The sequence below is a fragment of the Trifolium pratense genome, linkage group LG3 (genome assembly GCF_020283565.1).
Source record: "Trifolium pratense cultivar HEN17-A07 linkage group LG3, ARS_RC_1.1, whole genome shotgun sequence".
In the NCBI taxonomy this organism is placed as follows: Eukaryota; Viridiplantae; Streptophyta; class Magnoliopsida; order Fabales; family Fabaceae; genus Trifolium; species Trifolium pratense.
The window spans coordinates 48,931,717-48,948,650 of record NC_060061.1 but is presented as its reverse complement, the minus strand read 5'-3'; the positions used below and the strand labels follow the sequence as shown (position 1 = coordinate 48,948,650).

Here is a 16,934-nt window from a genome sequence, read left to right as displayed (position 1 = left end):
CTGGAATCATGGAATAACCCAAAACCTTCATAAATCATAAATAACCATAATGCCAAAATTATAATTATCAAGTAATTAGAAGGAAACATGAAACAGACCAGTCAAGTGTACAGAACATATTTTAGATCTCAAAACAAAACATAGACTACCAGTAACTATCGTAATCAATATCTACCCCTTCCTCCTCTTCCACGACCACCTCCTCTTCCACCTCTTCCTCTGCCACCACCATGATGCTTTCCACCACCACCACCAAACCTCTTGTTCACCTCAGATTTCAATTGCATCCCTTCTGGCAAAGGACTTATATGATCCACACACTTTCGGAAGCTGAAATCATCAACAGAGTCATCCTCCCTTATGAGGAAATAGCACCTACTATTATAGCGAGGATGGTCACGAACTTGGAAAGCACAAATCCCTACGCCAATCTTTTTATCAGGTTCTGAATGCCCATTCCTCAGCAATTCCAGCAACATTGTGTGCTCATACTACAGTACAGAAACAAGTCAGTGTAGATTCAGTAAGAAGTAAATTAAAGTTGCAACTACTACATCATCATCATACGTGAATGAGAACAGAGAAAACAGTATAAATAAAACTGTCTCATTTTCAATCAAGGTTTACAATCACAACATCTATGTTGTAAGAGGTCTAAGCAACAGCCTCAAAACCACAAGATCAACATTCACCTGCAACTTTCCACAAAATCAATGAACATGGCATATGCCAGAAAACAATCATCCTAATATTAAACATTGATTGCAGTTTAAACATTCAGCAGCATTTGCAACGAGTTTTCACACAGTTTTAATACTTCAACCGTGCAAGCAAATAAGCATTGAAGCTGAGTTGTATGTTGATAGCACTTAAAAGAGATTCAAAAACCCATCCGATGCAACAACCAATTCTATTGCAGTTAAGAAAATACAAGTAGCACAGCACATGTTCTTCTTGCAACAAAATGGCAAACACACATATTGCCGATGGAAACTGATCATTAAACATCGAGAGTCCACACACTAGAAGATTTAACTTATAAAGCAAACAGCTTTCAGAGCAAGCAGGGCATAGGGGTGTCAACTTAAAAACTACATTTTCACATTGTTTTAAGAAAAAAAATTATCTTTATTTTACATCCAATCCAAATATAAACAAAAGGTAACTTCTTTTACTTTAGGTTGAAAAATTTGATATCAATTTTACACTAAAATCAGTAAATTTTATACCAAATTACACGAAACTTATATCAACTTTGGTTTTAATGGAAAAATGTTTCAAACATGAACAATTCGCAATAAAATCCATTTTAACCAAATCAATTTCACAATATTTCATTCAAAATCACACATTAATCAAAGGCTAACCAAAACTCAGTGGTAACATTTCAAAATGTAGAGCAATTAAGGGGAAAAAACACAAATTGAATAAATCATAAATTATCAAACAAAGATAAAAAAAAATTGTAGAAATAAATACCTTGTTAACATTGAGATTTTGAGGCCAAGCATGAAGAAATTTGTGGAAATAATGAAACATTTCCAATGAAGAATCAAACTTTTTGGGTCCCAAATTCACAGCGCCAGATGCTTCCTTTTCCTTTTCTTCTTCATCTTCGTTTTTCTCCAACTTCTCCAACCTCTGTTCTTCTACTGACTTTTCCTCGTCAACTTTAGGCTTTTTTGAAACAGCATCTTCGTCTTTGGATTCCTCTTCTTCTTCTTCCCTGGATCGCTTTTCTTTGGACTCAACGGCGTTTTCAACTTCCATATCGACGGTGGCGACGGTGGTGTTGGGATCAACGATTTCCGGGGCGGTTTCTTCTGCCATTAGGGTTTTGGGAAAATTGTAAAACCCTAGATTGTGTCAGTTGTGAATTGTGGTTGCTAGGAGGAAGGAAGGAAGTGCTTAGTGGAGCGGTTTGTCTTTGATGCTTAAATTTAAAGGAATATTGGAGCAGTTATTTTTTATTTACTTTTTTGACGGATTTAAGGCAGTTACTTGGTAATAAAAATAAGGATTTAATTAATATGCACCGACGATGTAAAATAATTTTACACTGTTAATTAATATCAATCACGTTTTTCACCACATCATTCCACTTCACCCCACTTTCTTAACATGACATGGCAAAATTATGGTTATTTATTGGACGAGCGTGTAAAATTATTTTACAATATCAATTAAACTCATAAAAATAATCTGATTTCTTTATAAGAATAATTTTATGCACCGTAAGAATTATCTAATTTTTTCTAGGTGAGCATATAGTTCAATTGACATAGACATTACAAATTATTGCAAAAACCGGAGTTCAAATCCCGGTACTCCCACTTATTCATCTTTACTTGAACAAAAACAAATTCTTTTTTTTTTGTTGAGAGAAGTCTCATGAGCTTAGCTCAGATGGTAGGAGATATCACATTTTATATGCAAATGTCGGGATTCGAACTCCAGACACCTCACTTATCCACATTATGGATAAAATTTTAGATCACTAAGCTACATGATAAAAAAAATGAGAGATTTTAATTATGCTTTATAAATTAATTTGTATAAATTCAATTTATAAAATTCTTTTAAAGAAAGAAGAATGTTAACATGAGCACCAAGGATTGGGCACATGTTAAGAAAACAAAAATAGAAAGTATTTTAACCTAAAAAATTTTCACTTAAAATCACAAGTTTCAACCAAGTATATAACTATAAGTATGGGTATACATGGATTGGGCAAACCCAATTGACCCGGTCAAACCCACCCAATCCAACCCAAAAAAGTGGGTTGGGCCGAGTCATTGGGTGGGTATGGATTTAAAATGAAAAATACATGAAAAAAAATTGGATTCAGGGCAAACTCCAAACCAAACCCAAAAAATTCATTGATCCATTGAATCAATAAAAGTGCTATGATTTTTTAAAATATTTTTTATATAAATATCAAATATTTTCCTTCACTGAGAAAGAAAAGTCACAAGTTCAATACTTCAATTTCCAAAATAAGTTGTATATGCATGTTTATTTCACACGACAAACGTATCATTCTTCCGTACATCACAACTTTAACGCATTATCTCTTCATCTCCTCCGAGCCTCCACTTTTCGACTTCTTTTGTCATTTAAAAGTAGTGGTGCTAAAAAATATTATTATTTGAAAATAGTGAAAAAGGTTATTTTAATGAAAAAAAATAAATATGGTGATGATATTATCATTTTATGAAGCTAAAAAAATAGTGAAAAAAATAAAAAAGTTGAGTTATTTTTATAAAAAAAAATATGATGATTCATCATTTAATATTAAAAATTGGGTAACCCATAACCCACCCAACCCAACCCGAAAATGAGTAGGTTTATCCAATCCACCCAATACTAAAGTGGGTGGTTATTTTAGTCGATTCAATCCGGAGTATCCTATATGGTTCGGGATTTGATTTTGGTTAAACTCAACCCAATCCGGCCCATGTACACCCCTAAATTCTCTTCAACTTAGTATCATTGTCAGGTGTCATGATGAGATTCTACTTTTTTAAATGTGGTTAAAAAAATCATTTAAATTTTTTTTTGGTACATAAATCATTTAAAATATTATTACTACATAATTTAATTCAAGGAAACAGATCCACTTAAACTTCTATGTCTGCAAATCCCTATGGCACACCAATTTTATTTACCATAAATACAAAAAATTCACATACGTTTAAACCACAAAATTAATTCCTTTTTAAAATTTGCGAAAATTAATTAATCGTTACAATTGGATGGACATATTCAAAACCGAATCATGATAATATTAAAGTTTTGATTTATTTATTTTTTCTGCTTTTATATATTTCTGATGCCCCACTAGAAAATACTACTTGTACTAAATTTTGTAGAGGTTTCTAGTTTTGGTTTGATTCTTATGTAATGTTTTCATTTTTTTTTTTCTCTTAATTAAATTTGTGAGTATAACTATAGGTTTTTAACTATTTTTTTTTTGGTTGTTGGTAGAAATAGGTTTTTTATTATTGTAAATACAATAGTAGGTTGATGCTAATGACATTGCTATGGAGTAATGTTGTTATTTATTTATTTTGTTGTGACTAGTTTTGTGGTTATTTATGTTTGCATAACATTATGGTGTTAATAATAGAGTCAGAAAACGAACCATTGGTATGCGAAAATAGAAACACATTAAGGAAGTGACTAAATTGAGTGAAGGAGAATATAATGGATACACAATTAATATACTCCTATGTGCACAAAATTTTTCATCCCTATGGCTTGTGGTAGTGCTTAATATGAGGATTAATGATACATGAACTCTTAATAATGGATGGATACATACATACATACATACATACAAACATACATACATACATACATACATACATACATACGTACATATGAGTTTGTTTGAACTTTGAAGATTGTAATTTTATACCAAAGTGTCTGTTATGTTATGTGAAAGACAATTGTAAGAATATCTTTGCAAAGAAAATTAATTGAATTGATGTTATGTGCGTGATAAGACAATTGTTATACACCCTTTATGTTGTTGGAATACTAGAAAACAAATGAATTGATCTGAAGTTCCCTCTTCTCACACTAGCGTTACCATAAACCCATAAATCATATTACAACTTTTTTATTCTTGTATTAAACATTTATTTAAAAAAAGGATATTCAAAAAATTGATTTTTTGAATTTTGTAGAGGTTTCTAGTTTTGGTATGATTCTTGTGTAATGTTTTCATTTTTTGTTGGAATAACATTCTTGCTAAGATCCTTTTTCGGACTTTAAGTACATACGCCAAATGTAATTTTGACCGGCTTATCTATACATTTGGTCCATTACGTTTATTTTAGGTTTCAATTTGGTCCCTTACGTTTAAAAAGTATCAATTTGGTCCCTTACTTTTATTTTAGGTTTCAAGTTAGTCCTTTCCGTCAATTTTGTCACATGTGGCAGTCAATTTGCATACGTGGACTGACATGTGGCACTTTGACACGCTGACACGTATATTGTTCAAACGGTGTTAGTGACAAAACTAACGGAAAGGACTAACTTGAAACCTAAAATAAACGTAAGGGACCAAATTGATACTTTTTAAACGTAAGGGACCAAATTGAAACCTAAAATAAACGTAAGGGACCAAATGTGTAGTTAAGCCAATTTTGACCTGAGAAACAAAAAATTTCAGTGGTAAAGGTCGTATATATTATCCCATCGTGCGTGTCAAATTAATTGATGGAAATATGAATTTAGCCGAGGTCATATGAAATTCCCCAATTGTGATTCCCTTGCTTGAAGTGATTAACGCTGAGAGAGGAACTTTTTCCTCCACCAAATGTGAGTTCTCTAGCTACTCTAGTCGAGCGCATTAGGTACAGTTATTTTGGGATTTTTGAGCTGCACTAAAAAAATGCATAAATAAAAGCAGAAAAATAAAGGGATAAATACTTTTAAAAAAATAGCTTATTTAATTGATTAGCTTATTCTTGTATGAACATATTATTTAAAGTGAAAATATTGCCTATTAGCCAAAACAAACAATGTGGCTTACATTGTGTAACCCCTATTCATACATATTATGTATCGATGCTAGAAACCTCTACAAAATTTAGTGCAAGAAGTATTTGCTAGTGGATCATCAAAAGTAATTAAGGCCGGTAGGAGTTCTAAGTTGAAGAGATCAGAGGTGGTGCAACTTCCTAAGAATGAAGCATATGGTAATATATTTGTGATTCATTAATTAATCATATTTCAAATATTACCTTGTGCTTTATTTTAAGAAAGTTGCAGTTGCACCATCTCTTCTATGGGTGTACATGGGTTGGACAAACTCAATTGACTCGATCAAACCCACCCAATTAAACCCAAAAAAGTGGGTTGGGCCGGGTCATTCGGTGTGTATGGATTTCAAAATGAAAAATCCATGAAAAAAATCGGATTCCAGGCAAAATCCAAACGAGACCCAAAAATTGGATTCCGGGCAAAATCCAAACGAACCATTGGTATGCGAAAATGGAAACACATTAAGGAAGTGCGTAAATTAAGTGGAGGAGAATACAATGGATACACGATTAATATACTCGTATGTGCACAAAATTTTCCATCCCTATGACATATGGTATTGCTTAATATGAGGATGTATGATACATGAGCTCTTAATAATGGACGGATACATACATACATACATACATACGTACATATGAGTTTGTTTTAACTTTGAAGGCATATGCCACCTTCAAACTCTATAGCTGTCAGTGGATACAGAAAAATAGACAAAAAAGGAAAACCTAACTAGTTCTCTATAGTTGTCATTTTATACCAAAGTGTCTGTTATGGTATGTGATAGACAATTGTAAGAATATCTTTGCAAAGGAAATTAATTGAATTGATGTTATGTGTGTGATAAGACAATTGTTATACACCATTTATGTTATTGGAGTACTAGAAAACAAATGAATTGATATGAAGCTCCCTCTTCTCACACTAGCGTTACCATAAACCCATAAATCATATTACAACTTTTTTATTCTTGTATTAAACATTTATTTAAAAAATTGATTTTTTGAATTTTGTAGAGGTTTCTAGTTTTGGTTTGATTCTTGTGTAATGTTTTCATTTTTTGTTGGAATAACATTCTTGCTAAGATCCTTTTTCGGACTTTAAGTACATACGCCAAATATAATTTTGACCTGTGAAACAAAAAAAAATAGTGGTAAAGGTCGTATATATTATCCCATCGTGCGTGTCAAATTAATTGATGGAAATATGAATTTAGCCGAGGTCATATGAAATTCCCCAATTGTGATTCCCTTGCTTCAAGTGATTAACGCTGAGGGAGGAACTTTTTCCTCCCCCAAATGTGGGTTCTCTAACTACTCTAGTCGAGCATTAGGTACAATTATTTTTGGAAGTGTGTTGAATTTAGTGAGAGTGGAAGACCTAGAGCAATGTGTTATCAACAAGTTTTCTAGAGCTATGGTGAGTTGCTATTATGGAAGTTTGCAGAAGAGAACCAATTTGGAAGGGAAAGTGCATTTCGGATCCTATCCTCCGAAGCAAAATTAGTTTCGCATCCTAACTTCCGTAATTATTTAGGGGCAATTTTGTCAGTTTGGGGGACCTGGAAGCAATGCAAAAGGGCCTAAAGAGCAATTTTCGTGTACGTTAGTCTAGCTGAGAACCTTAAAGAGAGTCCAATTTTTTACCATAAAAACACAAACATCTTAAACACGGCACATTCTCAATAAAACACCCTAAAACACCCTAAGTTTTTACATTTACATTCTCAAACGAGGGAATTATTGGGTCATCAATAATCAATTATTGAGAGCTTTTTAGCGTAAATTTAGAGAAACACATTTCAAATATCTTCAGAGTGAGATAATTCGTTGCTCATCTTTATTCATGTGAGGTTGGGGAAAATGAGTATAATTTAGGGATTCATTCTTGAGGATAATTTCTTGTAACTCATTTGAGATCTCTTTATAAACATTGATTATAGTGGATGGCGAGTTGCTCTATCCCCAAACCAAACTGGATAAATAATTTCTTGATGTTCTTTGTTCTTTCTTTACTTGTTCTTGTTTGAGATTTTGCGCTCGTATTTTGCTTGTTTTGCGCTTGGAATTCTATGATCCACTCTCTTGTGATTATTGTTTTGTGAAGAGGTTTGAATTCACAACACATAGAAAAGTACATAATTTCCAACAATGGATTAATCTAGATGGTAAAAAATTAAAACTCCTTAATTAAGAAGTTACTTAGGGGTTTGATTTTTGCCTCTTGTATATAGAGAAAATTCGATTAAAAAAAAAATAACACACCTTGCGTGACCAAATAAATTTTATAATAAAAATAGTAGTAATTAAAAAAATTTGTAAAAAAAAGCATAAAGGAATTCCATAGAGCACAATGAACCATGACTACGTTTTTTTATGGCATAGATTGAAGAGCTTGGAATTCTAAAGACTGTTAGAATAAAGAAAGTGCTGGAAACATGAAAGCCTGGTATTGGTTGGTATGTATTTTCAGGAATGGTTTCTTCTATTCCGTACCTTCTTCCAAAATTCTCTACTTTTGATATCTTTTTTGTCTCTATGTCATTAACATTCTAAATGGGTCACTGACTTGTACCTTTATTTTTGTTTTGGTTGTCATACCAATCTAATTTGGGCAATGCCTCTTACATATTTTGTTTTCCACTGAAATTTGAGGTTGAGTATGTATATGATAGTCATTTCGTTCTATTTCTATGAAAAACACACTTACAAACCGACTCGTTCAATTTCCTTTTATGTTTCTTGTTATCGATGTGAAATATTCATTCATTTTTGCCGATGACTAATCTCTGTCTTAAAACCTTACTAAACCATCTTTTATTCTTTTGTGTGTATATATCGGACTTGCAGTTACCTATTCCTGACCGTCTAATATCAATCGCACGGTTTAAAACTTAAATAAAGATTGAAATTGGACGGTCAGAAATGTATAACTGAACCCATTTGGGATTGGTCCAGTGGTGTTGACTTGGGTCCTTGAAGTATGCTCCTCTCAAGGTCTCAGGTTCGATTTCCCCTGGTGTCAATTTCAGTGGGCTAAGTCTATACAAAGCAAAAAAAACTCTGGCTTTAAATGGGGCCCCCACAAGTGGGCGGTTGGATTGGTTCCCTTGGATTAGTCGGTCCTAGAGCCGAATACCAAGTTTTCAAAAAAAAAAAATGTATAACTATTGTGTAAAAAAAATGTATAATTGCGTGCAAGCAGTAACTGCACAAGATCTGGATATGTTATATCTATAATTCCAATGTGGGTCGAACCATTTGCATAACCCAACATCTACAAATATTTTGAAGATTTTTTTTGGCACCATCCCAACTTATCGCGCACCCTTCTAGTTTCTTATTTTACGCTTCCACTACTTAAGTAACGGACGATATGAAAATGGAAAATTTGAGGGAAAAAAAAAATCCCTAACATGATAATTTCAAGATTTTACACGTCTGCTACTTAGAATCCGCTACTTAAGTAGCAAACAAAGCTATTTTTATAATTTTGTAGGTGTTGACACCAAAATTATAATATCGGTGATATTCATTTCGACTTGGTGTTATAATCTGAATAGAAGAAAAACTCATTTCGATTAGGCATGGAACGTGATTTGTCGAAGTTAGCCATATTTAGTGGAATTCGACTAAACTATTTTGTTGTCGAAGGCTTCATTTTCAACAAGAAGTGACCTATGTTTTAAGACATCGGAAGAAGTTATTCAAAGAGTCGAATATTGACATGGTTCTTCGATCAAGCAAACAACTCCTACGAAGAAGTTATCGGAAGTTATTTAAAGGGACATGTGTCAATCTTAGATATAGGAAGTTATTAAATATAAGACACTTGTCAAAATCTAAGATGTAGGAAGTTATTTTCTACTTTCTATAAATAGTTGTAATTTCTATGTACAAAAGGTTGAATCTCATTTTCTAAAAACTCTGCAATGCCCACGCCACGGAGCAAACGGGTTCAAGGAGTGCATAGGAATGGATTCCAACCACCCTTTACATTTCATGCAATTTAATATATTGCTTTGTTCTTGCTTTATTTTCCTTTTTCTTTTGCAATTATGCATTCCTTTTCGTCTTCTTTATTTTTCTTTCTTTTCAATACTCACTTGAGTATTTTTTTCTATTATGTTGTCGTGAGACAACTTGTTATTAAAAGTTGTTGGATACGATTCTAACACTAAAAAGAACAATGATTTTGTTCTTAAAGACGCATGAATTACATCATAAATCCCGAGACTTGAACGAACACTTCAAAAAAAGGATTCTTATCGGATCCTGCAGTTAGCGAAGGACTTTTATCCGGGTCTTAAAGTAACAATGGATAATTATGTTTACGTTACCAAAAATCGGTGTAAACAGTAGGGCACATGAAAAAATTAGTAGGGTGTCAAAAGAAAATCTCAATATTTTCATAAATTGAACCTTTTAAAATTTGTGGTTCGGTTGATGAACCAGATAATTGGTTTGGACTTTTTTGTTTTTTTGTGAAATGTGGTCTATTTACTAGTATGATTCAATTAATTATATATTTTGCACAATTTTTTTGTAGACGAAATTGCAAAGTCATCATAAATTTACACACAAATAAAATAGTCAGAGTTCAAACCTCGGTCATGACCTTCAACCTACCAATTTCATGGAACATTTCACAGATGCAAAATGTTTCAAAGAAATTAATTGATGAAAAATCCAAGGTGAGATGACTTGGCAGATCAACAAAGTGTTACTACAATTTGTCCAAAAAAAAAAGTGTTACTACAAGACAAAGATTTGGTCTTTATTTGGTGTAAAAGAGCAAGACAATGAAAATTGAAAGGAATGTAAGGAAACTGATGAATGAAAAGATACTTGTCTTCCATAGGATATTGTTCCATTTGTAACTTTTTATTCAAACTTGTCAGTCTTCTAAAACAGCCTTAAATTGCTTCTATAGCATGCTTATGATTGAAATGAATCTAAAACTTCCCTACATATATTGTTCTACTCTTCTTATGCTTTTTTGCTTTAACACTTCATAATCTCATAGAAGATATATATAACCATGAGCAATAAGAAGTAGGTTATTAATTAAGTTTCTTTTTTTCATTGTTCCTCCCAATTTTCAATAGAAAAAAGAAAATGAGTTTCTTGGTTTTCAAAGGATTATTTTTTATTTTAGTTTGTGTTGGGATGTTAGCTTCTCAACCATATATTGCATGTGGTTTGAGAACCAAAGATCTTGCTTTAAGATGGGATAAGAGGAAATTACATTTTGTTGCAATGGAAGGTTTGGAATCAAAGATGGATTTGGCACCTTCACCTTCAATGACATTTGATGTTAATCAATCAAACAAAAGGACAGTCAAAAAAGGGTCAGACCCAATTCACAATAGAAGCTGAAAGGATCCGGATCGTCTCCTGCACTTTCTCTCCTGCCTTTAATTTTGCGCTAATCTCGGTCATTGAATTCACACATTTTTTTCTTTCTTCTGAACTATTTTACTTTTCTCTTGTGTGAATATCAACCGTTAGATCAAAACTATAGAGATGACATGATATAAAGAGCAGGAGGGGATCCAATTCCAAGCTGAAATGCTTTGGCAATGTCCTTTATTAGCATATGTTCTTCCAAGGTTGGTTAGTTTATTAGTTGAGTTTATCTGTCAGGTAAAGAATTGAGGCTGAAAGCTCATCTTTGTATCAGCACAATTTCTGATTGTGTAGAGATATTATAGATAATGTGACAAATAGTTGGATAGTTTGATAATATTGTTGGCTATCAAATACAAAATATAGTGAAATTTCTATGTGAAAATAATACTGTTTCCTGCTTAATACAGCTACTGTAACGCCTTAAGGAAATAGGTAATCATCTTTTTTTGACTAAGAAATAGATAATCATCTTATTGTATAGTGGAAGTTGATTTAAAATATTGAACTTTAGAGACTAATTTACAATAAGTTTAAATATATTTTTGGTCTTCTATATTTTGATGATTCACGATTTTAAAAACTCTATTTCTAATTTTGAAAATAGTCTTCATTTTTTTTAAAAAAAAAATCCCACAACTAAATTTTAGACAATTTCCCCACTATTGAATTTTAGGCTTAGTTTTGGTGAAGTGTTATGCTGAATAATAAGCTGACAAATAGGTGATATAGCAATGCAGTTTTTTTGAATTTTTAAAGGTTTATATTTTTTGTTAAATTTATATTTATTTATTTTGAAACAATAATTCAATGATTTAAAGTAATAGCAAAATTTAATCTATGTATGTATTGCCAAACCACCCTAGCTACCACGCCAAATAAGGTTGGTTCGGTTGATAAGAAGTTGATTCATATCCTATAAGGCATAGGTTCAACTTCCGCTGCCGATCTATGGAGCTCCTTGATGGATAATCTATACATACCTTCGGAATTAAGGCTTTCCCTGACCTCAGAACCAACCTCAGAACCCAACTCGTCTAAACTTTCTGTACATAAATAAACCCTACCACCCTGTAACTTGACAATGACCTACAATTTCAATATCAAAGCCAAACATTGGGATTCACTCTAAAATATGATATTGGCAGTCAATTCTAACCTTGCAGACCTGCTTCTTTGAATATCAATGGTGGTTAAACTCCAATACCTCACCAGTGGATAAAGCAAATCTTGATCATCCATATCACCATTTATACAATAACATCACTTCAACCTGGTAAAAGAAGTGCTGAAAATTTATGGCTTCTTTTGTAACTTTTTGGAATAATTGATACATATATACAGAAGATATATTGTATTGTTTGATCCATGTAGCCAACTTTCATTAATAGGAAAATACCTTTCGTTATTTGCTCGAATTCAAATACCAAACAGTGGACAAATAATGCGGCGTGTTTTGACTTGAAAATTTTATAAACAAGATGAACAACATAGTTAAAGAAAAAAAAAAAGAGTGAAAAGGGAGGGTACAAAACTTGCTAGTTGCAAATTTCTGACAAGGTCTATCTCTCTCCCATTGATATGTTGAATATGACCAAGGTCAAATGAATTCAACAAAACAGAATCTCAGTATTTCAGTTAGTCTTGACAAGACGCTGAGATCTATTGTATCTGTTCTTCCTGTGTGAATTGAACTGCATTGAAGATTTCTTACGCGCAACTTCCTGCCAAATCATGTTCACTGCATCCCCGGATTGGGATGGATATTGATACTCAAAGTGATGTGTAATCTCCTTCAATCTTTCCCACATCTTGGTCCATTCCTTGCGCTTGATTGACCGAAGGAATTTAAGTAAGTAGCCTTTCTTTATGGCATCGGTGCCGCGAACGAATAAGGAAAACTCTGAGTAATCCAAAACATCTTCAAATGGTAGCTCAATTTCATCACTGATGATCACGGGAACACAGTGGCTTACTATAGCATCGAAAAGTCGATTGGATGATGGGGTATCTCCAGCAATATTAAGGCAAAATTTGGACATGGACATGCCCTGGCTTGCCTGATTAACCCCGTTTCCACCTATGCTCCCAAATGTAAAGTGCACGTCTTTCTCATCTTTGAGGAGGTAATACAGTTCTTGGCGAATAATTCCTCCCTGTGATTTCAACATGATATTCAACCAAATAAAGTTAAGAAAAATTTATCTGGCATATTCGAGAATACATTAAAGTTGTTAAGTGAAGTATAACTGATAAAAAAAGACTGCAGAAATCATGTCAGCACAATGAGTTTTATAAAGCAATGGTATCAGGATGTGTTGCAGTTTCCAATAAATTGATCCTTATCATGTGCTCAATATATACCAATAGATGTCAAAGACAATATTTACTAAAATCAGCACACACAAATAAAAATAAAACCATCAAAGTTATATTTGACATTGGCAGCATGGAAATGTAATATGATCTCGTAAGACCAAAATTGAAAGCTTTGTATACACACTATAATGGTCCTCCCTATTCTTGTTTGTGTTCTACATGACTGTATATTCAGTCAATGTATTGTATATTCATGAGAATCAGCTCAATTGCACTGATATTTATATTTTGAATGGTTTTTCAAGTTCAATAAACATATGGTGTACAGACTACACCCTCAGAGAGGTGCACTTGGCGCATAAATAGCAAACACACCTCTATGTTTACATGAACACTCATCACCCTTATTTGTTGGACAAATTGCTCACAGCTCCTCTTCATTCTGTTTAATTGACACACTCCTGTATATATATGTATTTGGACAAAATCTTCTATATCTATTAAAAAAGGGAAGAGAACAGCAATTTCTTTAACGAAATAAAGGGATGCATGTGTCATTTAAACATAACATGCCTCTAATTTAAAATTTGTGAGAAGGAGAAGAGATTGTTCCTAAAAGAGGTACAGAATAAAATATTTTCATGTGCCAGTTCTCTATACTTAAAATTTGTGACAAGGTGGTGCCTGGGTGGGAGAATGCAACTATGCAAGAACCTAAGATAAAACCCTGCCTTTAAAGTTTACACCCCTATCAGGCTCAAGGTGTGTTGTGTGTGCATTGGTATGGGTAGAATGTTCGAGTTATTTAGTGCTTGATATCAAACATGTTACGCCCATTATACAATTGAAACCAGGCAGTTTGCAGCACAATCAATTACCAATAAAGTTCATAGATGAATATCAACACTAGACATTCATAATAAAGTAAATTAATGATATGCATCAAACATATAACACAAGTGTCATAGAAACTTACATCTTTCCTGTATATCGCCCCTTGGAAATAAACCAGCGTGGGACGCTCGTCGTATGAAGGTGATTCAGCACTTGGTATCGTACCCACCAAATGTCTATATGGAGCTATTATATCTTTCTTGATATTTGCTAACTCAACAGGATACCTACCGAAATCTGCAAGTATGAGCATAGCAGAAGCCAGGTCTCTTCTTGCATCCACCAAGCTGTTAGGATGATGGGCTACAATTAGATGATTCTTCCCGCCCGAGCGTTTCCATTCTTTCCGCCCCTTTAAGAAATGTACCAATCTGTCTTGCAACATTTTATTAACGCTAACTTGTCCCTCCCCTTGAATCTTGGAATGCCGATTGTAACTCAAAGACGAGAAAAACGGCACAAAAATTATATCTGCTTGACTTGAATTCTGCACTCTAATTGCAGTACAAGGTTGACCAGCTTTTCCAGTGTTTGATGATAGAAGATCAAGTGTGAGCCAGTATTCAATACTATGCTGCAAATTCAATCCACCGGGATAGCGTGGAATACGGCTGGGGTTACCCACCTCTGGCCACGTTTGATTTACACTTCCCTTCCAACCCAATAACCCGAAGTGAAATTCCGGTGGCAAGTCATACATGAATACTTTCAACAGAGCTCGAGTTGGATCACATACCCTGTTCATCTTCTTATTCTTCTGTTCTACAGAACTTCTCTTCTGACTTGAATTAGAAACTTTCCAATCAGAATCTCTAGGTTTTAATGTTTGAACTTTTAAATCATCAGAAGGGTATGTAGGAAGCATGATTTGTTCTTTCTTGAAATCGGGCGTAAAGTAAAACGACGAGTTATTAACAATAATAAGCTCTAAAACTGATCTAGGTATCAAAGAATGGCTGCTAAACTGAAGTAGGAAAATGGTAGACAAGACCAATAGGAACATAGAAATAACCATCACACAAAACATAAACCTAGACGGAACCATACTCTTCTCTGACATTTTAAGGTTGTCCAACTTAAGCAAATCCGGTTAAATGCAACAGAAACACAACACTTGATCACAGAGTTCGACCAATTGTGTCTGTCATCAACAAATATTCCGATAAAGGGTCTCCAAGGGTATATGCTATTACCTCAAACACACAACACAAATACTAATATGATGTAGTGTCTCAAAGTATATATGTTATTACCTCAAACACACAACACAAATATGATAAAGGGTGTCCATATCTCAAATCCCTCAAGTCAAAGGACAATACCAACCTAACCAACTAATGAAATCTCAACCATCAATATTGTTGACAAGATCTCAAACACCTTTCATGCAAATTGACTTGAAAAAAAATCCCAACTTGTAGAAAACGTTGATGAGATAAAGTTTCAACTATAAACCACTATGACCTTTGAAATTCAACCTGTGTTGACCCAATTCAAAGCTAGTCACAAAAAAATCAAACACAACAAAAAAAAAAGTCTCAGCTTCAATATTCAGCATTCATAAAGTATAATGAAAAATTAGAAACACATGAAAATATTTGAACTAAACAAAAAAGAAGATAAAATTAGCAACTGGGTAGTGAAGAATTGATGATGAATTGAGGAAGAAAAAGGTACCTGATGAGATTGAAACAGCGTTCACTACATCATCACAGAACAGTACAGTAAAAAAAAGGAAGAAACTTTATTTTCGATATAAAAGGATTACGTTTCTATTAATCGAGTAAGATGTGATTTTTTGTTATCAAATTAATTCATTGCATTTATACTACCTCTGTCGCTTTCTTCTTCTTTTTTCTGTTTTTTTTCCTTTTTTTTTTCTTTTTCTGTTTTTTTCCCCTTTATCAACTTCTAATCTTCTACTATAATCTACTAGTATAATAATACAATATATAACAATAATAATAATAATAATAATAATAATAATAATAATATATAATATAATATAATAAAATAATAAAATTGATTACTACTAAATTTACTAATTTATCCTTTTAGTTTTAATCACATTCCAAATTTTATATCCTTTATTATAATTTCACTAAAAATTATATAAAAAATGTTAAAAGAATATAAAATAAATACAATAAAAAAATAGGATTGGCTGAAAAACAGGAATAAAACAAATCATATATATATGCTTAAAAATAGCAATCAAAGAGATGAATATGATCAACTCAACAATCTCACTAAAAAAAAGAGAAAAAATATAAGATAAATACAATAAAAAATATAGTAACAAATGTGATGAATACGATCAACTCAACAATTTCAAAAATTTTGTTTTTTAAAAAAATATAAGATAAATACAATAAAAAGATTATAGCTTAAAAATAAGAATAAAATAGTCATTTATTAAACCGTTAAGGGTATGATTTGTCAATTATACCATTTGCCTATAACTCTTATCTTTTTCAATAAAACTAATTAATGTTATATATTTGGAAAACTAAAGTTCGTTTTTTTAAATAATTTTTTTTGGGTACATAACATATTAAATTTATTGAAAAAAGAAAGCGTGTGAAAAAAAATAGAAATTTATTGCTAAATTAAAATAAGAGTATAATAGGAAGAACATATCCAAAAATACACTTTGATAATTTTGTATCATTATTCCAAAAAGACACTTAAAAAGGAACCGATGAAGTATATCTTAGTGATTGTAATCAATTTAATTATAATGGATTAAGTTCTTCATAGAAG

General features: G+C 32.5%; 2 protein-coding genes across 2 annotated transcripts; both read right to left on the bottom strand.

Moving 5' to 3' along the window:
• Positions 1 to 6: 6 nt before the first annotated feature.
• LOC123918807 (protein EMBRYO DEFECTIVE 514-like) lies at positions 7 to 1,925 on the bottom strand. Its single transcript, XM_045970958.1, has 2 exons — positions 1,480 to 1,925; positions 7 to 491 (listed from the first exon to the last, which is right to left on the bottom strand). Exons 1-2 carry the CDS (start codon positions 1,828 to 1,830, stop codon positions 165 to 167), a joined length of 678 nt encoding a protein of 225 aa, XP_045826914.1. The 5' UTR covers positions 1,831 to 1,925; the 3' UTR covers positions 7 to 164.
• A 10,388-nt stretch (positions 1,926 to 12,313) lies between these two features.
• Positions 12,314 to 16,121, bottom strand: LOC123915866 (probable arabinosyltransferase ARAD1). The gene is made up of 3 exons (XM_045967136.1): positions 15,849 to 16,121; positions 14,254 to 15,670; positions 12,314 to 13,114 (listed from the first exon to the last, which is right to left on the bottom strand). The coding sequence occupies exons 2-3, from the start codon at positions 15,229 to 15,231 to the stop codon at positions 12,593 to 12,595; spliced, it is 1,500 nt and encodes a 499-aa protein (XP_045823092.1). The 5' UTR covers positions 15,232 to 15,670; positions 15,849 to 16,121; the 3' UTR covers positions 12,314 to 12,592.
• Between the last annotated feature and the right edge of the window lie 813 nt (positions 16,122 to 16,934).